The 24,513-nt window shown below is 33.9% G+C and overlaps 1 protein-coding gene across 3 annotated transcripts in view; it reads left to right on the top strand.

The window, feature by feature from the left end:
• LOC100372543 (uncharacterized) overlaps nucleotides 1-24,513 on the top strand; it is a 42,401-nt gene extending 17,888 nt beyond the window's left edge. For all 3 annotated transcript variants that reach the window (XM_085497891.1, XM_085497893.1, XM_085497892.1), the window contains exons 2-4: nucleotides 1,793-2,689; nucleotides 11,192-11,435; nucleotides 21,998-24,513. In XM_085497891.1, coding sequence (XP_085354017.1) covers nucleotides 1,839-2,689; nucleotides 11,192-11,435; nucleotides 21,998-22,723 — 1,821 coding nt within the window. In that variant the 5' untranslated portion in view covers nucleotides 1,793-1,838 and the 3' untranslated portion in view covers nucleotides 22,724-24,513. The remainder of the gene's footprint in view (nucleotides 1-1,792; nucleotides 2,690-11,191; nucleotides 11,436-21,997) is intronic.

Raw genomic sequence — 24,513 nt, 5'->3', positions numbered from 1 at the left:
TAAAATACTTTATTTTCGCTGGAATTAATTTTTGCTGAAAAGGCTTTTTGGGTGTTTTGTATGGAATTTATTTTCATTGATTTTTGATGAGTTGAATGTGAAATATAGTAAAAAAAAAGTACATTCAATTTCATTTTCACTGAATAAAGTATTCTACAGTATTTGTTATTCATCATGGGATGGTCTTTAAAATTTCTAATGTATTTCATGTTTGTACGCAAGTCTCAGCACCACTTTATACACAGATGAGTTTAACCTTTAACCTTGTAGGCTGCTATGGAAACTGATATGTTTGAAATTACTGAACCCTGTCTGTCAGTCTCCACCGATCATTGAATCTTCTCAAGGCCCAGTGAATCAATGCAAAGAAAAAAAACCTTTATGATTGTAAAGCCACCCTGAAAATTGACACAATACTAGGATCAGCCTTCCCAATTTGTGAAACCTGGTCTCCACAGATGTATATTTAATTAGATCTCTCGTCTACATAGTTATACAAAAGGGAGAAATATACAAGGGTCATAGGTCGTCAGCAAACTTTATACAGAAGCGTGGTCGATAACCTAAATGTCTTTAAAAGCAAGACTAAAATAAATAAACTTTGCACCAGTCACCTGATATAGTCGGTTGATTTCTTTTCATTTGATTAAACATTACCAGGTACTCTATAATTTCCTGGCAACATGCCAATATGCGATTGTAATCGTATTATCGGTAAGTACACTGTTGCCAGATTTGACTGAGTTTCTGTCAAGGAGAATTTAATGTTTTGTTTTAAAAGGTAAATTGGTTTATCTCACTTCTTATGGAGTGGTTATTTTATATAGTTTTTGTATATAAATCGGTCATTTTTAGTTTTCCAATCTATCACTATTAAGAGTAACAAGGATATATACATATGTATTATAAATACAGAGTCACTGAGGCAAAGAAATTATTTCTATTTCGAAAAAAAAAAGTTTTTGCAAGGAATGACATGAATGGTAATGTTTTATTTAATATGATTTTAAAAAATAACAAGAACCAACACATACCAAAAATTATATCTCAAAAGTGAATATTCATTGTGTATTTTAACCGGAAGCGGGAATTTGTTAGTATTCTAAATATCCAAACATATTTTAGAATAAGGTAGTAATAATCAAGTTTTTGATTTATAAATGGAATTTTAGAAAAGACCAGCTGGGTATGAAATGACATAGGACCTAATCTTTGTCTCAAAAGTGTGGTTATTCACTTAAACAGGTTTAAAAAAAACAATATAATTAAACAATATTTATGAATGAAGGTCAGGAACACCAGAATAAAAATTTACAAGATCGCTTTTCTGAACATAACTTTTTTTTATAGTATTTATGTCAGGTGACAGTCCCAAAATTGAATGTGTCACATTGCTTTTGTGAGTGCTGATATGGGTTGCCTAGGTAACCATACATATACATGGTAGATTTAGATTGTTCACTGATTAACCAGCATTACGTTTCAGTTCTGGGGGAAAAAGTATACTACGGGATATTTGCTCTATTAGATTTCGCATCTGCAATAGATGTCCATGTCATTTGTATGAGCTTCTAATAGAGCAAATACCTAAACAAGATTTATTTTTTCAAGAAACAGGAATTTTAGCTTCCCTCCTCCACTTAATGTTGCCATCTTAGTTCGCAAACCTTGGTGCAACAATCACAATTTCAGAACTTCAGTTGAACTTCAAGATTTGTCACACATATCCATCATATCCAATCCCATATATACAGATATATATATACTTATTTTCTCTGTTTTTCTATTGCAGATTATGTTTCTTGATTTCACCATGTAGTTGCCCTGTCACATGAATAATGGCAACGAAGGATACAAAGAAAAAGAAAAATGATGCTGCTGCAGCACAGAACAGTGTGAAAACTGTAAAAACTAACACCAGACCAACCTCTGCTCCTCTGTTGAAAGGAAATTATGAATCTGATGTGATTTTTGCGGAGGAGAGTCTTGTGTCATCAGAGGTCAAAGATGAAAGGTCATGTGATGAGAAAGAAGATAAGGAGTTGAAGGATAAACATGAGGAAGAGAGAGACAACAAGATTGAAAATCTTGAGGATGATATTCTGGAGAAAAATGAAAATGAAGAAGAACAGGAAGAGGAAAACAACGAGATAAAAAATACAGAAGAAGATATTCCAGAAAGTACAGAAGAGGATGTTCCGGCGAACAATAGAGAAGAACAGGAAGGGGAAGGGAAAGAAAAGAATGATGTGAATGAAGAAGAAGATGATGATGATGATGATGATGATGATGATGAGAAAAATAAAAATGAAGATAATGTAAAGGAAGAGGCTGATGACAAAAATGACACAGAATGTGACAGCATTAGTCAAGCTGAGTCTGAAAGTAGTAAACCGACCGCGACAGGAAAATCAGCACATTCGTCTATTGATGTGAGGATTGTGAAACGTAAAGACGTCTCAGAGGACTCACGAATAGACAACGTGTTCCTCACTGCAGAAGGCCAGAACGATGACGCAATCACACCGTCTGTTGACGAAGTACAAGCCGAATTGGACAGAGTGATGAATCAACAAACTGTGGAAGATAATTTACAACAGGACGAGTTACCAGGACGACTGGCGACTCTGAACACACCGGCGACGCCGTTCACGCTTGGTACAGGGAGTCTATTTTCTGAAAGCCCAACGTAAGTTAACATGTGTTTTTAAAGTACAGAAATTGAGATAAGTATGGCCAGGCCCGAAACATAACTTTCCAAATTTTCAAATGTATTTTAATCTTGTGTAATTGTCAATATGTTTTTTTTAAGAATCATACCTGATCCTGGTTTACATAAAATAATTTACAAGCACTTTATAGTTGCTTTATGAACAAAAAAAATTATGATCGCCCTTGATTTTTTCTTGAAAAAAATACTATTTTGGGGACTGGTTTATGTGTTGTTTGATTACACATGTTTTCTCCTAAACCCTGATTAAGTATCTCTGTTATAATAACTGATAAATGTATAAAAATATTCAAAAAAAATAGCCATTAGTGTAATTAGCCAATAGTTGATTTCTAACAATTAAAAATTAGAGATTTGTGTCAAGTAATATGAATACAATCAGGATAAAGCATGTGCCATTTTTAAAACTTATTTTTTTTTATATACTTCATTATAATTCATCAGCACAAAAAGAGGAAGGAAACTAGGGATTGTATTACTATGAAAGTCCTTATAAAATGTTTTTCATCTCTAACATAATTTGGGATTCTGAACTGTAGAGGGCGCACTGTTAAAATCTTGACTCACAAAAATGTTGTTCTGGATTAAATGTGCTAGAAAAGTAGGATCTTTATTAAATGTTATTTTGATGATATCTAAAAGTAAAATCGTATATTTTGAAAAATTTTGCTCCGACTATTCAAGTTTTGACCTTGCAAAATGATATTTTGGCTTACTCTGTGTTGACTCTTTTTCTGTGTATTTCTTTAAACGTTCATTTTTCCCCAACAAATGTTTGAGTGGTTTCCCTCTATGATTGAGTTGTATTATTGATTGCATTTTTGCAATGTAAAGCGCAGTGATAGTTTTGACACAAACTTTGTTGTTATAGTTTTCAGCAACAAATGTAAAAGCAATTAATGTCATCCAGCTCAGGTTCAAATCTCGTGTAAGCAAGCGATAAATTTTACACACATTGTGAAGGTTGCATGGGACCCATAGTAAAAATATATATATGAAGTAGGATTTAGTTTAAGTAAATATGATGTACTGTGAAATGCACAGATATTCACTAGGTTTTATATTGATTAGGTTGTGAAGGAAACAATACATTTTGTTTTTAAATCTGAATAATCACTTTTTATTTTATGTTCATTTGACAAAACGCGAGAATAAAACCCACTACACTAATTGAGCACTGTATAGTATTTCTAGAACAGATTCTGCTGTTGACACTAGAGGGCGCTATATGCACAATCCAAATGATGACTGAAAGTCTTCCTTATTTATCAGTCAAGCAGTTTTACTTTTGTATTTGCAAATGACTGTGAACATTCCACAAACAAGTCAACAAGTCGTCAATTAATACATCATTAAAATTATTTTATTCAAAAATTAAATTTTTCAGATAAAAACTGCTTCAAAAAATTGAATAATAATGATTTTTTTTTTTTCACTGCTCTTTACTGAACACGATTTTCAGATTTTGTTCGATATTTTAACCAAGAGTGAATTGGTTAAAAATTATAAACAACTTTTTTTATGACACCGAGGAAGTGTTTACTGACAAAAGTGAGATATATTAGAATAAATAATCAGGGTTGAAAATCTTTTTATTATTATTATTATTATTATTATTATTATTATTATTATTATTATTATTGTTATTGCAGATCAACCCAATATACATAACACAATAATCTAAAATTGACATAAAATCTAATTACACAGAATGTTGCACATACATGTATATTCATTTTCGACACATGCGCGAGATTCGTGATTTATAAAAATTATTTCTTACTGTTTAAAAGATTCTGTAAAATATAATTGGTACTCTGCACAATGCTCATTTTTATTAATTTATAAAATTCATCTACCAGTACATGTAAAAAAGCAAATGGGATACATTACAAAACATTCTGAATACATAATTAAGCGACACAAATACAATGCATGTATGCCCCAGTATATTCAGGCCACACGTAACTACAATACAGACTTGAACAGTAACTACGAAAAACGCATACATTTAACATTAAGAGAACATTTACTGAACCTAGTCACCACAGATTGGCTCTAGCTTAGGTGCTAAGCAACGGTTTTTAATAAATATTGTCTTCACCATTCTATGTAAAATAATATCCTAAGTAACAATACACACTGACTAATTTAAGGGGCTTCCCATTGAGATACACATAACAAACAGATAGGTGGTTATACATAGTATTAGAAATATGCAGATCATGTGACAAGAACTAACCAATCACGCTATTGGACACTTGAAAAGTAAATAACTGTGATCATTTGATTTGTTGTTTTTTTAATTATCGGTAAATATGAATTTGTTTCTAGTTTATTTTTATTAATATTACTTTTGGAGTCACAAATAAAAGGACAAAATGTTTGACGGACATTAAAAAATGAACAAAAACTTGTTTTTAAGGATTCCTGTCTGTGGTGGTCGTGCATTAAAAAAATAATGCATTCTGCCTAAAATTCTTTTGTTCCACTCCACAAGATTAGTCAATTTTACAAATTTATGATTTAGAATCAGAATCTTTTTTTTTAATTGATTTGATTATACTAATTGGATTTCAGTTCTTGAAGAGAAAGATAACTTGTTTCGATGACACCCAACCCAATTTCTCTTCCCCCTAACAAATTCACCCAGCCAACTCTGCCCCTAGTTTATATTCCAAAATGGTTTACATTTCGAGAGGGCCTCCCGGGGATGGAATATTTTTAAATCCAGATGCTTGATGAATTATGAATTTGTTTTCACTTTCACAACTTCTAAAATGATTTATATACTATGGATAATGCATATATGAGCATTTTTTGGTTCAATAGCTCTCATTTTTTAGTTATATCAATGACCTTATTTCTTTTCCTTGACACTTGAGGGCAGTACAATACAAAACCTTGCATTCATGAATCTGTAGTCATTTTAAGCTTGGAGGGTGCATGAAAGTTATTTCTGGCATAATAAAATCTATTTGTTGAAAGCTGTCATTCAGTCTGTCGCAAAAGTAACCTATTTCTGAGTTCATGATGCAATGACCCTTCGGTAAAGGTGAAGTATTGTCATTGGCAGTGCTCACATTATTTCCCCGATGAATTCAATCAAAGAATTCAATAGGTGTCTAGCGAAGTCCAATTTCATCTTGTCCATTGAACTTCACAAAACAACCTCTGTGAGTGTCCGGAAGCCATTAAACGCTCTCCCTTAAAAATCACTTCATTTGCATTGATAACATAATCTAAAATGGCTCGGTGACCTCTCCGACCTCTATTACACGAAAGTAGAATTTGAAGGCGACGATTACTATTACTTTAATCCAGATACTGAAATGGATTATAAATTTTTTTTCACTATCACAACTCCTAAAACGATTTATACACCCTAGACAATGCATGTTTGATTCTCGACATGAATTAATCATATCGGTTCAATGTCATTTTCCTCTCTCTCATTTTTTAGTTAAATAGGTTACATGATTGTAATGACCTTATTTCTTTTTCCTTGACACTTGAGGGCGGTATAATCCAAAACCTCGCATTCATGAATCTGCAGTGATTTGAAGCTTGGAGGGTGCATGAAAGTTATTTCTGGCATAATAAAATCTATTTGTTGATAGCTGTCATTCAGTCTGTCGCAAAAGTAACCTATTTCTGAGTTCATGATGCAATGACCCTTCGGTAAAGGTGAAGTATTGTCATTGGCAGTGCTCACATTATTCCCCTGGTGAATTCAATCAAAGAATTCAATAGGTGTCTAGCAAAGTCCAATTTCATCTTGTCCATTGAACTTCACAAAACAACCTCTGTGAGTGTCCGGAAGCCATTAAATTTCGTCCCCTCTGGATTGATAACCTAATCTAACCTGGCTCAGTAACCTCTCTGACCGCTTTTACACAAAACTAGAATTTGAAGGCGGCAATGACCAATCCTATTTAAGTCAACGATTGATGGAAAATTTAACACTGAAATAGACAAAATTTAATTTAGCAATGCTTGTTTGTAACAAAAAATTAATAATGTCTTATGTTGGTTTACCACTGCTGTAAGCAATTACATAGAAATTTTGAATTTCTCAAAAATTATGAGAAACACTAGACTTGTATCTTATCATTATAGCTTTTAGTGAGATCTTGAGAATATGTGACATAATTAATCTTCACAAATTATGAGAAATTAAGAGTCACTCATATTCCAAATAACCACAGGATCCATTGATTCAGAATGAGAGCAAATCTCCATGAATAAACTCACATGGGACACCGCTCAAAAGCATTAAGAATGAAATTGAAACAAACAAAAGATTGAGAAGCATGGTCACGCTGGAAACCATTGAAAATTGTACATTTAGTATTTCCCATAATGCATCCAAATTCAGATCATATCGTACTATTCCACGTAAAACCGCAATGACCCCAGATTCCAACTTTGCATTCAACAAGTGGTAGCATTTGAATCAAAATGCCGAAAGATTTGTGTGCATTATTGACATCGATTATTATTTATTTTTTTCATTGTGAATTTTATGACCGAATCTCAACAATTTTTTATGATAATGATGATATAAGAGAAAGTCTTGGAATGTCTGCCTTAATTGTACATTTCATTTATTTATGCTAATTTAAATAAATTTGGAAAGTACAAGATTTGGGGATACTGTTATAATCAATATTGACAAAAGTAATTTACAATGCACAAACGCAGACATAATAATCAGTTCTCGCTACCACATTGAATCACAGACTAGATCTGTGAATATTACTTACCGGTATTGAATTGGGTCATTAACCTTTGAACTTTAAACCTTTGAACTTAAATGACAACTTTCATCACCTTCCACAAAATAAACCTGCATAATTCTGTCAAAATATATTTTTTTAAATTCTGAAGTTGTTATCCATGTTTTTTTCTAAAATAATAGAAAAAATGCACAAAGATGTGCAAAATTTTTGGCGGGAGAAATTATAGTGTTCAACAGTATATTTGTGCCAGGTGATTTTTTTTTTTATGTGCAGATTCCGAACTAAGTGCTTACAGTACGTATAGTGACTGCGCTTTGTAAGAGACAGCGACCATCTTTCTATCATAATAGCATTGTGGTATGTGGCGTCATTCACAAGCACCTGCAAACTTTAACCTTTTCACCACCAGACTTTTTCGCTTAAATTTGTCTACACTTTTCTTATATATTCTTCAATATTTCTGGAAATGAGCCCAAATTTTGAAGCCAACAGACAAAATTTGAGTCAATTTTCAGTTCTTACTCCCAATCTTCTGAAGGAAAGTGCTGATTATAAAAGAGACTATTTTGTGATGAAAAGAGGGAACTGGTGGTGAAAAGGTTAACCAGGTTTCTCTAAAAGTTGCATTCATTAGTGAATGAATCTTGGACAGTGGCTTTGGCATTTCGTCTGTGCCTTGTTACTCACCATTTTCACTGTCCCATTTTTCCAATATTTTAAAAATGTGGTAGATGTTTTTTTTTTACTCATTACAAATCACTATGATAGAATCTGTCGAGAATGCACACTATTAGGACCTAAAAAATGGCTGAATCATATAACACAGGAGTAATACAATCCCACGTGCCAACAAAATTTGCGCAATGTGCGGTCGTAATTATTGCATTCCTTTTCGTTTTCATATCTTCAAATCTCTGACAACAACAACAAAAAAACTCCCATGGGAAAGTGTTTAATTTCTCGCCCGGAAGTTTGTTTTTTTCAAAATGAGAAAGACAAAATGGCGAATTGAATGACTCAGAAACAAATTGATTTGTCCTTCGTCTTTATTGTCGTCTGTAAACTTTTTACAACAACCGCTTCTTTCATTCATTGCCATTTTGTAACTTTGTGTAATTAGAATTCTTTCTTTTTTTACGTTTAGTTAATCATGAACCTTTTTTTATGGTTGTTTGGGTTTTTGCTACTTTGATGTGGTCGGCTGTGGACTGAAAGAAAAAGGAGTTGAAGAACCGGTTGTAAAAAGTCTGTGGTCGTAAAAATAAAAATATTTGGTGCCATGGTATTTTCATGATTAGATGGGTTATAAAAATGGTTTCTTTTTGTCCAGTCGCCTGACAGGAAGTACTTGTTACATAAATGTACTTAGTCTTGATAAAGATTTACGTGGTGTCAAAAAACGCCATGATTTTCCCGCCAAAAGTGGTGCAACGTTGCATGCTTGTTATATACCAGTATTTTTTAGTAATTCAAAATGACCAACAACTTGTGTTCTATGTAACTGCCTGAGTAATATTTTTTTTCAAAATATGATACTTATTTTTCTTGTTTGGAAGTTTTTTTTCAATCAACAGGTATCTGAAAACTGTGTTTTTTTCAAAAAGTCTAGTAACAGATCTGTAATGTGAAATTTGACAAAACAATTTGAATTTTATTAAATAATATTAGATAAATACAACACTCAGTGGTAAGATCCATGCATTGGAGTCTTTTCCAGAAATACTTTGAGAAACCATAATTTATTTTTGCTTGGAACATATTTTTTTAAGGGGTTGACTATTAGAGAGGGATATTTTGAGGGAAAAAAAATCTGCATAGGTCAAAAAATTACCTAAAATGCTGCCATTTTCAAATTCCAATGATACACGGAAAAGATTTATTTCTTTTCCTGGCCAAAATAAGAAACTTATTTATTTTATTCTATTCCTTTACTGTCCTGTAATGTTGATGATATACGATCTAAATCTGTCCAAACTGAACATAGCATTTAGAAGGTGGTAACCATGGTAACCATATCTTGTGACCTCCCCAAATAACTCTCTTGAAAACAACACCTTCCTGTGCAAACTAATAAATTTGTTAATACATACCGGGTGGTAAAATTTTGAGATGGCAGGCGCCCTCAATAGTTTAACCTTTTGATCGCTGAAGTCAACTTTTGTCACCTTTCACTTAATAAATTTGCATAATTTTTTTCCAAATTATTTCAAAACTTGTGGTCAGAATCTGTACTGAGTATGACATATTGGTAAAAAATTAATGAAGAAATTATAGAAAAATACAAGATAATGCTAAACTTTGCAGCAGAATTTTGGTAGAAAAAATACAGCTTCCCAAGGTTTTACACTGGTTTTTTTTCACTTTCTACTTTTTTTTAAATATATTTTCCACCAGTTGAACCAACTTCAGGAAAAATTGTGAGAAAAAAAAAATTGGCTAATGATATGACGAAAAGCATGTTTTCAGTTTAGAATGTAAACTTGTTTCAACATTTGTTCAATAACCCATACAAAATGAGATGACATCCCTTTCTTCCAATAATTTCAACAATAGAATGTCCCCTTCAACTGATAAACAAATGAGAGAACCAGGTTATTCCAATTCAACATGGGGGGAGTACAGCTCCAGCTTTTGAGTTGGTGCCAATGGGCACGGCATGCCTGCATGACACATTAAAGTGGTTTTCTCAATGAGGTGCTGCCAGGCACACTAACAAAAAAGAGCAAATATGTGTCAACGAATACGACATGATCTTTGGAAAGCAAATACAAACACGGACCTGACATAAATTTGCTACAAAAATCAAGAGGAAGTCAAACTTGAGGGTCAGTTCTATTAAAAAAAAAAACTTCAAGACGTCATTCAACTTAAACTGTGCTTAGACGCCTAGAATGTGAATGTTTGATGGTTGGAAACTGAAAAGTCAAAGAATTAATGAAAAGATGAAAGTATTTCCTGTTGTAATTATTTCAATGCAGTTGTTACCAAGTGCTTTTATTCAGACTTTTTCAAATGATCTCATTTACCTTTAGCTTTTAATGTCTCCCTTGTTGAAGGAAGCAATAAAATTCATTGTGCTAGCGAGATGAAGTCCTAACAATTGACTGTAAAATGACACAACAGTTATACAAAGGAAATACCCATAGCTTTTCTTCATTTTGATTGGGCATTATTTCACCCCCAGCAAATCAAGACTGCGGCCTTCTTTTTTTATTTGCCCGCATTATTGACTGAAATAGATTTGAGTATTCTTGGCGACCATTGATTAGTTTGGAGCTGGTGGTTATATGCAACTGTGGATAGTTTAACTTGTACGTCTTACTAACACGATCTTAAATAATGGAAGTTCCCCCTTCAAGGCATGTTGCATTTTTTTTTCTCTTTTCAAGTGCGAAATCGGCTTTTTAGAAGTACGTAATTCATAGCTTGTTGGTTTATGCCTTTTAATGTACCGATAATTGGTTCAAAGTTCAATACATGTGGGGTTGTTTTTTTCGACTTCATCGTCTAATTATAGCAACCGCAATATGTGTGTACATTAAATGCTTGACCATAAATTTGCAGTTGCAATTTAGTTCACACCTTTGTATATCTTCCACACCCTGAAATGTCATCTATCACTATTGTCACATTTCTCCCGCTCCCTTCCCCTCTAACTGTGTGGAAAATATAACATAGCGTGAGAATCAGAAGTTATTGTTATTGTTGTTGTTTACAGTCGTTCCGGTACCAAGCAGACGTTAGCTAGCTTACCCAGTGCCACCAAAGACACCATCTACCAGCGAGCGATGGCACTTATGTCTACCAGATGCAGTAGCAGAGGTATTCCCTTGATTGACACGAGAACCACGGATAAGCTGCCCCTCCTGGTCACCAGTCTACCCGACCACCCCTATAGACATTTCCCAGACTCCTACTTCTATGTTACTCAACAAAGGCCGCTACCAGCTGCCCCTGTTAAGGTGAGTTTCAACTACCTTGGTGTCGAATGGAATATTCCTCTTAATGTATTTAATTGTTATTTTATTTATTCATTATTAATATATTTATTGTTTGTTTTAGACTTTTATCCGAGTTATAAATTTACATTTTTAATCATTATTCAGTTACTTTGTATGTTAAAATTTTTCTTTTTAAGTAATGTTTAATACTTTATTAGTTTTTAATTAACAAAAAATGGCGCCCAACTGCTATATAGCATATGTTAACTGATGCCCAGTATTGTCACATATATTTCACTCAATACAAAGTAATTTTGCCACATTTTTTTCCCGCCAAAATTTTGATGTGACTTTTTGCAAATTTCAGCATTTATTTTTTTGTTAATTTTAGACCAGATGAACCTAATTTCACATTGCCAACATGACTTGATCAAAATTATTAAAAAATATTACAAAAAAATATTTGGGTTTATTATTTTGTGAACGGCGCAAAGGGTTGATTTGAAACAAAAGAGACAACTTTGGAAATGTTTTTAAATTTTGATCGAGCATTTTGAGTATTTGATGAAACAGTATAATTTTACAACTATTCTGTAACCAACAACTAAAAACATCGGGGATGCGAAGATATTTAAATGTCTGTCTGCATTCTTTATCACCAACAAAAAGTTCTGCGTCTATTATTTGAGTCTGGCGCGAAAATAATAACTGACAAATAAATATTCACAAAAATTAGCGACCGGTGCAATACCACGTATGTTACGTGCAAAACGTTGTTGTTTACCGGAAACGATCGCGCCAATTGCATTGAATGTCTTATTTTCATCCAATTGGAATGCTACGTTGGATATTTCTAGTGTGATTAATTACATAACTATTTGAGGACGTTTGATGCAATGGGAGGTTCCCCAGCTGTCGCTCTTTACAATCCTGTCTCAGTGTGGTAGTTAGTTTTAAGTTAGTTTTTAAGTCAGGCTTCGGCCAACTTTTTTTTTTTCTACGCTAGAATACTCCCACCAAAAATTAAACACGTACTACCATTAGATCACTCATCTTTTTTAACAAATGCAGTCACATCGAAAACCATGATAAAAAAAAGGTGTCGCAACGATTAATTATAGTGTAAACAATATGTATCGTATAGTGTTAGTGTTCTGCTCCTCCCTCCCTCCCTCCCTCCCTCCCCCCACCAGACCTGACTAAGTAATAACACCTGGTGCATGTGTAGATGTACTATGCACTCTTCAACCTTTAACCTTTCAAGCGTCAAAGTCAACTTTTCTCAAAATTCACACATAACTTTTTTTATAATTTTCCACAAATTGTGTTCAAGATCTGTAGTCAACAGGAAATCATGTTCGTTTGGTCCAAAATTATCTAAATAATTATGTAAAAATATATAAAAATCGGCAAAATGTTGTACCAAATTTTTGCAAAAAAAGAATTGGCATTCAAAAGGTTAAATTACTGTAAAATGGTTAATTATTCACTGGGTTTTAATTTGGCTTATTTCGCTGACTGGAAAATGCGCTAAATTAAAACCCAGTGAATATGTAAAATTTAGCATAGAACACATTATCTAAATGATAAAACCGTGAATTTAAAACCCACTGAATATGCCTGAAATGGTAAAACAGCGAAATTTAAACCCAGTGAAAATTAGTCATTTTATAGTAGTTGTACTTAAAATCACAACAAACGCCAACTGACAACAAACATTCTGTTCAACACTTGAATGACATAATTTTTTGCCAGAATGTTAACTACATTTGGGCAATTTGTAATATATACTTATAATACTCAAAGCAGCATATTTTCCATTTTGCTGCAAGTTTGGATCAAAGTTTTTGAAAAATGTGGGAACAACTTCACCACTCAGAGTTTTTTGTTTTGTTTTTTAACTTTTTGAAAATTGATTGTAAATGAATCAACAAAATAGCGTAATACACTTTCTACTTTTTGTGGCTAAACACTTTTATTGTTTTATTTTGTGCTAAATATTCGGGCTACAACTCTCTTCATGACTTTGTTTTTTAATCAAAATTGGCATTTTGATTTGAATTTATTTTTGCCTTCAGAAATGACGTAAATTTGTTTGTGCATGAACTGTCTTAATTTTCAACCTGATTTCTAGTGGTTGATAATTGAAATGCAATCATTAAATTTTAACAAAATAATGAATAATTAAATATATATAAGTATAAACAGGTATAATTCTGTGATCAGCTTATGCTATTATGAAATTGACAGCGTTCTCACAGTCCAGATGCTAGGCATTATCACATCGGACGTGATAGAATAAATGGCTGAAAAATCGTTAGAAATTTTATACACGTTCAAATCTAGTTAACATATCCGGTAATCCTCATTAGCAGTGATTAATGCGGATCCGGATCCGGATTCAGTATTTTACATCATTCTGGGTAATCTACTTCATCTTACTGAAACTAACAATGTGATTTTTTTAACTTGCACTGAGGACCGGAAAAGCTTGCAAGGAACCGCCTACTTGACTTTCATTACACATGATACAATCACGTCGGATGTGACAACGCCTAGCAGCTAGACTACGAGAGCGTTGTCAATTTCATGGTGATGTCGACTGATTACAGAGTATACCAATAAAATATGATAAATATATCATTTCAATATTACCTTACATATTGAAAATATAAACATAATGACATTAAAATCATGAGTTTTGCATAATTAAATCTTAATTTTCAGTTTTATTTATATACCAGGTTGATGTTGAAATATCACAACCCTATCACATAATCCCAAACATAAAATGTGGTTTCTGTAGCAAAATAGTTCTTTTAGAAAAATTTCAAAGAGTAGGAAATTCAATTATGTCTCTAGCTGTCTCCAGCCTCTAAAATAATCTTTAAAAAAAAGATTTAACAAAGAAAAAATACATGCTACTTTTTTCCATTCAGCAGACTTTTGTGAAGTCTGTAACTGTATAACCTGACGATTTAGATGTAATCGTATTAAATGTAAACTCACGATTTTAATGTTATGTTGTCTGTGTGTACATTGAAACGATTGAATATACACACATATTTATTGCATTTTATTGGGTATAATTCTGTAGTCAGTTATGAAATTGACTACACGCTCACTGCCAGTCTAGCTGCTAGGTGTTGTCACATTCGATGTGATTGTATGATTTTAATGTCATTATGTTTATATTTTCAATATGTAAGGTAATATTGAAATGATATATTTATCATATTTTATTGGTATAACTCTGTAATCAGCCGACATCACCATGAAATTGACAACGCTCTCGTAGTATAGCCGCTAGGCGTTGTCACATCCGACGTGATTGTATCATGTGTGATTGAAGTCAAGTAGGCGGTTCTGCAAGCTTTTCCGGTCCTCAGTGCAAGTTAAAAGAAATCACATTGTTAGTTTCAGTGAGATGAAGTAGATTACCCAGAATGATGTGAATATCGAATCCGGATCCGGATCCGCATTAATCACCGCTAATGGGATTACCGGATATGTTAACCAGATTTGAACGTGTATAAAATTTCGGATTTTCGGCAATATATTCAATCATATGTATTTGGGATTTTTTTTTGGCAACAAATTTTACAATTCACTGGCATTCTTTTTTGAAAATAGTTGGTGAGCTAGGAATGGCTCTCCAGGGCATAGTAATGCGAGTGATTAGGGAAGATGTAAAATACTCTGGATTGCAAGAGTGATTAGATCTAATAGGTCTTGATTTGTCTTCAAATGACTTATTTCCCGAGTACAGCAAGGATATATGTCCTTGACTCAATAACTTGATTATTTTATTTAACCCTTAAGACGCGATGTACGAGAATACTCGTAATAGCACATCTGAATCCCACAGCGAAGTATGAGAATACTCGTAAACGACGCTATATGAGTGAATCATTACTAATGTATAATCCAATAGTAAACCACGTAGCGTCATCACAGCACTTAAAAGTTCTGAAATTGAATCCAATTCAACCACATTTGGACTGGTAATATTGAAAATGTTGGCCCCAGGTGCATGAGTACTACCTCCAATATTGTAGTCAATAGTCACGTCAAAAGCGATTGGCTTTCACAAAAAAAATTCATCCCACAAATCAAAGACTTGGTTGTTCTGGTAACCCATTCAATGAAACAGTTACACATACATACATACAAGCATGCCGTCCCTTACAAAAGTTTTGTTGTTTTCAACATAGAGGGGACTCCATTCATGGGTGTCTATTTTAAAGTGACCCCGCGCCATTGATACAGACTTTAATGATGGAGTGAAACCTACAAACCACAATAGATGTATTCGATGAGCACGGTACTGAGTTATTAGTGTTTCATCTTTGTGTTGCATTTCAACTACAAATAGTGACACAAGAGCATTGCGCTTAACAAAGCGATCCAGATTATTAACTGTCTGTGTGACCATCCCATGTCAAAGGTCACACTCCCAAACTGTGATTTATAACCATCCGTTACTCCTAAACTTTTGCAAGATTATTCTCTTTAACTGAAAGTTGACAGATCTGTGGGATCCTTGTAATCTCTGACTGAGAATCACCTTTCCTATTACAGTTAACAAACGCAGAGCGGTTATATACAAAAATGTCTATCTTTTGAGTGATTATGACAAGATTTTACAACCTTAAATATGGGAAGGGGGGGTTACACTTCCCACATAAGTTATGCTGTTTTAGCCCAAAAACATGGTACATTTAAAGTAGATATCCTGTCGTAACTTTCTCGCCATTTATTTTGCGATAACTGGAAAGTCTTAGCGTTAAGACAAACATATCCCCTTAACTCCATTGTTTTTTTGTCTATTTTTTACAAATTTCGTCTAATTTGAGATATCTGCTTAAAATCAAATTCTACCAGTTAAATTTTCGTTATCTTTCTAAATATTGGTCAGGAGATCGTACAACAGAAGTTTGCAAAGTGGGAACGTAAATTTTTTATCACCATTGTCAACTTTTGGTATCATCCACAACATGATTTTGTACAGTCTCTCCTCCTCCCCCCCCCTCCCTCCCCCACATAAAATGTTGATAAAAATTGACAAACTTTTTAATCAAAACCAATATATAAAACTGTCTGTATGGTTTTAAAATAATGATGAAATTTAGTGAAAATTTTACAAAAAGGGAAAAATATTTCTCTGAATTTTTGGCGAGAACAAATCTGTCTGTCAAAGGGTTGAAGTACTACTGTCCGCGTACAGCACACTTTAAAGGCTGGTGTTCATGCCACGCATGCAAGATTATAGGCCCCATATATTAAAGGGTGGTTTTCGTCGTGCCGAGTTCTATTTCATATGGGACTCATATCGACGTATACAATGCGTGTAAAATACATTGTTTGTTTACATGAAATTCGAGCATGCGCTGCGTGGCGACCACTGCCCTTTAACACATATGGCGACTTTTTTCGTTGCATAATTAAATCAATACCACAAAAACCGGAGACTCCAGCAACTATTTAATATTTCTGGAATGATAGGAATGCATCGAGAAACTCAAAGTCGGTATTTAGTGCACATCACATCACAGGTGGAATGCATCGGGTTCTCATAAAATCACTGTTTATCAACACGAATCTCATACATGCGATAAACGGCAACTAATGTGTTGAAACATGACACTGCACAGTCATACTGGCGCTTTAACCATATCTTATAACAAGCAACCCACATTGATCAATGATATGATATCGATCAAAGTTACCGGTACACTTCCTTACTTTCATGAACCTTTGGCCATTATCTGCTTAGCTTGGGGTGTCGTCATATTGTTCCACAAGGGCATTTAAAGTCAATGTCATTGTTATTGTATTTGGATTCAGATTTTGTATTTACAATTAAGTTTGTATTCAAACTTACTTTTAAAGTTCCGACCCCGAGAGCTAAAATCGTCAGAGGCTGTCAAGCATATACTTGCGTTGGTGTTTTGACCTTAAAATCCCTGGCACGTAACATTGTGTTGTCGCCATTCACTAGTAACTATTTAGAAAATCAGCGTTTATAGATGCGATATAAATGAAAACATATATTTTTTGTTAATATTGTTGTTAATTGTTTAATACTATGACTAATATGTTTAATATTATGACTAACCCTAAACTAAAAATGCTGCATTATTGCAGGATACACCACATATTCATTAGATAAAAAATCAAAACCACTGTTATTGTACATGTACGTACCAAAATAACCAGTGCACATGCATATTATAAAATGTTGTCCTTCCATCAAATAAATTCTCAGATTTTGATACAAGAATAGCATTTTCATAATATACATCATAGTCTAATGTATCTATCAATGCGTAGTATTAATCATTAATATTCAAAATTAAATGTTTTATCGTCTATATTGCTTATTCAATACATCACTATGCTGTATATATTAGGAAGAACGAACTCAGAGGTCGGTATTTACGGCACATCACAACCAGATCAAAACTTGCATTCACACTCATCACTGGTACTGGTGCATTGGGTTCTGGGAAATACACTGTTTATCAACATAAATTTTGTACGTGTGCTTGGCGACAACAGCGTGTGTTGTAAACGTTACAATTTCGAACATGACGCAGCTCAGACATTGTAATGCTTTCAGGTAACCAGAACAATAACGGCCAAAATTTATCAAACGTATACATTTTTAAAAAAGCATTTAAATGTTTTTGGTTGTGTGTGTTTTTTTTGGAATCAGATGACAGAACAAGTCAGATGATATAAAGTATGGTGATTAAGAATTGGATTTTATATCATTTGAAAAGTGATGTGTGAAATATATTCAGAACAGAAAACAGCATTCAGAACAGTAAAAATGCATATCAGTAAAAATTATTCTAATTGAGAAAATTGTTGATTGTAGAAAGTCAACTTATTCCATTTTATCAAATTTGTTCCCAGCGGAAATGTTCACTGAAGTAAATAAATATAAATGCACAAATAATACAATGAAATGCAATCACAATTGTTCAAGAGGTAATTGAAGTGAACTTGTTGATTTCTGGCAAGAGTCAAAATACAAAATAGCTGCAATGAAATGTTTGTGGGACAGGTCAGAGGTCAATTCCTCTTAAATTGGAGCACACTTTAAATAATTATAGTACTGAGAAGAAAAATGTGAGTTTTGGTGAAAACATCTATTTATTGACCAATAATGTAGTAAACAATGCTTAACCTAGCAATTGCCCCCTGGTACACAGTTCAATTGTAGATCGTTACGAAAAACTGGTGATTAATTTCTAAACCGTTTTTTCTGCCATTGTTAGTGTACATGCCATCAGATGCAGTACATTTTTTTTTTTTTCAACATGCTTCTAAGTATAAGTGTCAATTTTTTTTCTCTCTTGGAGTGTGATATTTTTTGGTGGAATAGATTATTTTCATTTTTGATTTACATGTACTTGGGACAGAGCAAATAACCTTAACAACGTGTCAGAGTGTTAAGTTTAACAACTGTAACATGGCTGCAGATTACGTAAACCCCTATAACTATGGGGTAAAAAAAAATGTGCTAAATTCACAACACAAAATAATATTTTTGTCCTGTTTTTTGTGAGTTTTTAATGAACAAGTGGATTGTGATTGCTCAACCGATATGCTTGATGTGATGAGAACGTTTTAGGGGGACCACCTGCTTCCGATGGATATCCCAATACACAACAACCAAGTGTCCCAAGTACGGGAGATTTATGTCTCATTGCGCGCTCCGATTCTTTTCTCTGCTGTCTTCTCCCTTCACAGTTTGTGTTTTTTTTTTTGTTAGCTTCATCTATTGACATAGGTTTTTCCCAGGAGGGTCATGTAGGTGCACTCGGGGAGAAAAACATTCATTTTGGCGTTTTTTTTCTTCTCCTAAAATAAACATATTAGTGACAACTTTGCTTGAGGCATCACAGTACAAATGACAGTGCAGGTCAGAGGGGGGAGGTGGGTTATTGAAACGTTTGCATCGGTTCTATTACGAGCTTACAAATGAATCAGTTTGTTCACAAAATGCCATTTGCTCGGCTTTTCTTGTTATTTATGGAAAAAAAAGGAATGCCCTCGTGTACACAAGCTGGAAAAATAAAGCACAGCGCACAAAAGGGAAAAACAAATGTTTAGCTTATAGTGTTGCGAGTGCCGCTAGTCTGTCACAGTACAGGGCTTTTATTTGCTTATTTAGAAACCCTGTACTGATCGTCGATAGTAGAAAATAACCAAATTTTGATTTTGTATGTTTGCACTCGTGACAGACCAAGCATACTCTTTAATGATTGGCATTTGGAATGTTGTTAGCAAGCACTGATTAGCGGTTATTTTTGTTTCCCGTCATACGCTTTTTTACAGTTGGTAAAACTATCAATGAAATTCAGGTTGAATTTATGTTTCAACTTTAGTTTAGTATTTTTGCTTCAAAATCTATTGCCAGATTACAGGGAATTCTGTTCTCTGTTTACATTTTGCAACTAGAAATGTTCGTAAATTTCCAAAGAACATGTCACAGCTATGATATTGCAATATCCTCTTAATTTTTTTTTTTAAATGTGAAAATTGTATTTATGTAAGTATGTTTTTTCATTCAGCTAGTGACAAAAAAAAAGTTTTCGATCAAACAGAGCCAGGCAAAATACAAAGTCAAGATAGTAGTACTGTGAGTGATATTTCATCTGTCACAGAGAACGGAAAGAAAAGATACAAAAAAAAGTAGGAAGCCATCAATCAGTTTGGCTGCTTAGCAACCTTAATCCTGATCCTAGTTGCCGTAGCGCACTCACAGAGCAATTGATTTGAATCCGGGACAAACAAAATCTGCGGTGCAAATGTCATCGCCCTCTGTTGTGTCGTTCAGTAGCTCCTCCCGAAGCTTTGTATCGAATTCTTTCACCAATCTCAACTGTAACCATGGCGGGTGAGTGAATCAATAGATGATGCAAATACAGAGCTGGAAGAATGGCATTCTGTGGTTGGCTATTATGTTTGTGCTAGCGGTTCCCACAGTTTTCCCCTATATAGGTCAATAGTGTTAACCATGTGATACCACAAGGTCACTTCAAGACAGTTTGCTTTTACACCACTTTGATGTCATAGTGGATGGAGTGTAAAACAGGTTTATCACAGTCATTGTTACGTGCATGTGTGTGATTTTATAAATTCTACTCAATTTATGCTCCCCTAAGTTACTGACCTCAGTAACTTCAAAACATTATATAGTTTTACAGTATCCCCCTTCATGTCTACAATTTTACAAAACCGGATTCTTTGTACATTTTGTATCCAAGCAACAGGTGCCGATCAGTTTCCCGCCAAAACTACTAATACCAATAAAGTTGTTGTTTTTATAGTTTCTTGCTGAGATGTTTGATTAGTATTACCGGTAAACACTGAAAAATTGCAAATTTGTAGAACAAATGCTTTTGAAGTTTGTGAATTAGTCATTTTTTATTTTATTTAATTTTTTTTTTAAACATCCCCAGGTGTATGTTTGTAACTCTGAATTTGTGTGGGTGTGTGAGGGAGGAATAGTGGGAGGATTTGAATTTTGTGGGCTTCATAACTTCAAGTGGTACTCAACATTGCATGCATTTATTTAGGGGGATGAATTTTTAACGGGCATTCAAGTTTGTGTACTTCTCCAGTTGGTGTCTGCCATTCACTCATTGAAAGGAAAAAAAAAGAACCAACGAAAACAAAAATTTTATTTCTAAGACTTAAAACCTGAAGGAGCTGAATTCCATGCTTTATCAGGTCCATAATCGCATTCCGTAGACGACAATACAAAGCATTTTGCTTGACAAGTTCTCATGAAAGCTAAACCGGTGACATTGATGGTGAGACATCAGTCATGTGTAATTCCGGTTTCACCAATAGCACTAAAGTTGATTTTAACACGTCGTCGTACATTAGGCGCCAAATGCTGATGTCAACACGTGGAGTAAAATATGTTCTACTATCAGTGCGTTAATTTTTCCCGCCAAAATTTTTTAACAGCATTTTGAAAATTTTTAGTTTTTTATGCTTGAATCAAATGAAAATAATTTCTCTTGGCTACAGGTCTTGATAAAATTTTGAACATTTTTTTTTTTATTTTGTGAATTTTAATAACAGATGACCTCAGCGATGAAAAGAATAAAAGAAGATTTTAATTTCTATATTTCTATGTTTAACAGTATGTTGAAAATTATAATTAATGATGCCCAAATTATAACGAATTGTGTTTTGCACTGGTCTAATATACATATTCGCATTGATATTTCCAATAATCATTACATTCACTTGCTTAGTCAGTTGCTGTATACAGAGGAAAAAGCTGAAAAAATAGTTTTAGAAAACAAGTTGCAACATCAGAATTTGGCGGGGGGGGGGGGGGGGGGGGGCAAGTAGACAAGTAGATGTGTCGTTTTCTACCATGACAAATTGTCTAGTCTATCACTTTCTGACCACATAAACTGTTGTTTGCGCTATGATCAAAATGATCAATATAAACAGTGCTTGTAAAATTTTAACAAAATTGGGATACTTTAACATTTGAGGACTTTTTTCTTAAATTATGAAATTTATCAATATTTCTTGTCTGTTTGTAGGCATGGAGGGGTTACCATGGCAATGTCTATTTTGAACCTCTGCAGTGTAAGAGAATGGAGACGGCACCGTCGCTGAGAGACAAGTCCTACTACAACTCTGTCTTTGTCAAAAGTAGAGGATCCCGGTCGGTTACGTTTTCACCAAAGAAAGAGATATTAAACCGGCACCAGTACAAGAGAGTGACGACCAAGAAACCTGGCTCTCGACAAATGGCAATACTCGATAAAACGTCGGTGATACAAAGGATGGATGAAAACGTGCAGGAGGACGTGCGGTGGATTAGCGGTTTAGAGTCTGTGGGTAGTCTGAGAGTAGGCAGTGTAGGGTCGGCAACCTCACGCTCAAATCCTGATCGGTCGGATAAAATGAAAATATGTCGTGGGTTTGTTAGTCATTCTACATCGCCTAGATTTCAGAATCTACCCGTGGTACCTCTAAAAGGCGGTGGAATCACGCACTCGGTGTCCAAAAGCGAGTACCTGCAATCACCATACCGTGGTAACAGTAGACAGGGCCTCAACAACAGCAACATGTCACCAGAACTGTACAGGTATCCAGACAGTTCACCAGCACAATTGGATAAACTGAAAGCAAGTCTACAAAACATGGAGCGTTCACGTGAAATGGTGTTCAATATTCCACCGTATCCCGGTATCCCACTTGAAGAATCCACTCCAAGATCACAAAAACCTGAGGCAAGTGACTTGCAAGTCACTGCAAGATGAAAAAAAAAAATATATAAAAATCAATTATCTTAAACCTATCTACAAAATAATTCCCTGCATTCATTTCTTCTCTAATAGAATCAGTAGAAATGTTGTTGGATCTAATGATGAAATAGGTATGGGGTAACGATAAGTGTACATATTGCTGTATATTTCATGTATTTAAATAAATAACAGAATTGTAATCACAAATTTTATAACTTTTGTTTGTGATAGTTTGCAACCAATACTGTACTGGAATTCTTTTTAAAATTGGTTGAGACCATTAGAAACTATTGGGGGAGGTGGCAGGTTTTCTGTGCAATTTATTTGTTACTTCACTCAGTTTTCATCTATTCACGGAGGCGGAGCTACGGAATATTCTATGTTGCTTGGACGAGCACTGCTATACAATGTATTTCTCTAGACTCTGTGTGAGCTGCTGTGAACGCCAGTCTAGGAGCCGTTGAAAACAGCTAAAGTCAAGAAAACACCTCAAATTTAAGGCAATCCTGAACAACCAAATTTATAAGTGTTGCACATGTAGGGATAGTTTTGTTGCGCTGTTAGGGAGAGTTTCAACAACTATTCTAAAGTACAGTTTTCTGAGAGTTTATCATCGGTGAAAATGCTGGACTGTTCACTCCTGAGAATACTGTTTTTTCATATTTATCATGTTGCTGTAACTTTTTTAATGATTTTCTCTGTGAATTTTTTTTTATACAGATCTTCTTTTCAAAATTTACCATCCAGTTTCTAATGGTTAAAACCCGCGACTATTTTTGTTAAGTAACAAATTCAACCATGTTGTAGACTCAGGGAATAACTCAACCAGCATGTTTATGTGGCTTGCATTCACGATGTACTTCATAGAGTTAATTTTAAACCGATTTTCTTACTGAGAAAAATAAGCACTAATATTTTAACAAATGAAGGATGATAGAGGTTAATTGATAGACGACTAGGCTCCTGTTAACCTTTCATCGGGCATCAATGCCGAATTAGTAATTATACCACTGCTGATGTCGCTCCAATAAACGATTTGTGGGTTTCATGTACATGTGATGTACAGTTTGATTACGTCAGTTATGATGCAGTTTCGTTTCAAGTTCGTGCATGTTCGATGCGCGTGATCATGTTTACTCAAGTTTGTACAAAGCGACTGCACATTTTCAAAGTCCACTGTACTTATAAGTTGAAAGTTTATCTGCGAACATTTGATGTTTCATCACATTGATATTATCTTGTCTTAGTTATTTAATAACAATAGATTGGGAACAAGAATGACAATATGCCGAAAAATTATGACATATTTTGACAAAAATACTATGTGACGCAGAAACCAGTAAAAGGTCTATCAGAAACTATTCTAAGAAAATGGTTGAACATCAGGAAAATTTAATGTTTAATAAGTCTGTATCTCAGTAGTGTATTTATATTTTGCTACATGAATTGCAAAAATATCATATTTTTTCTACGGCCAATTATGACTTAATGACATGATTTGCTCAGAAAAACAATGTTTAAATAATTTGACGCTCAACGGAAGCCTGGGATGGTAGCGAAGATTCTTGCCAATGATATTAAGAATGTATTAAGTAGCCAACTCTGTTGATTTTTTATTTGCGATAATACACAGCAATGTGCAATTTCAATATATGTATATATATATATATTTTTTTTAAACTTAGATTTCATTTTTTTTTTTGTTAAGATATGAATTAGAGAACTTGTATTATTGACGGCTGGTTTCGATTGTAGTTAAATACATTTTAGTTTATCAAGTGAATAAAATTATCATTCAACAGTAA

Source organism: Saccoglossus kowalevskii, chromosome 4 (assembly GCF_978046115.1).
Source record: "Saccoglossus kowalevskii chromosome 4, keSacKowa6.1, whole genome shotgun sequence".
Lineage (NCBI taxonomy): Eukaryota > Metazoa > Hemichordata > Enteropneusta > Harrimaniidae > Saccoglossus > Saccoglossus kowalevskii.
Note: the sequence above shows the minus strand (reverse complement) of the source record. Positions and strands in the feature narration are given on the sequence as shown.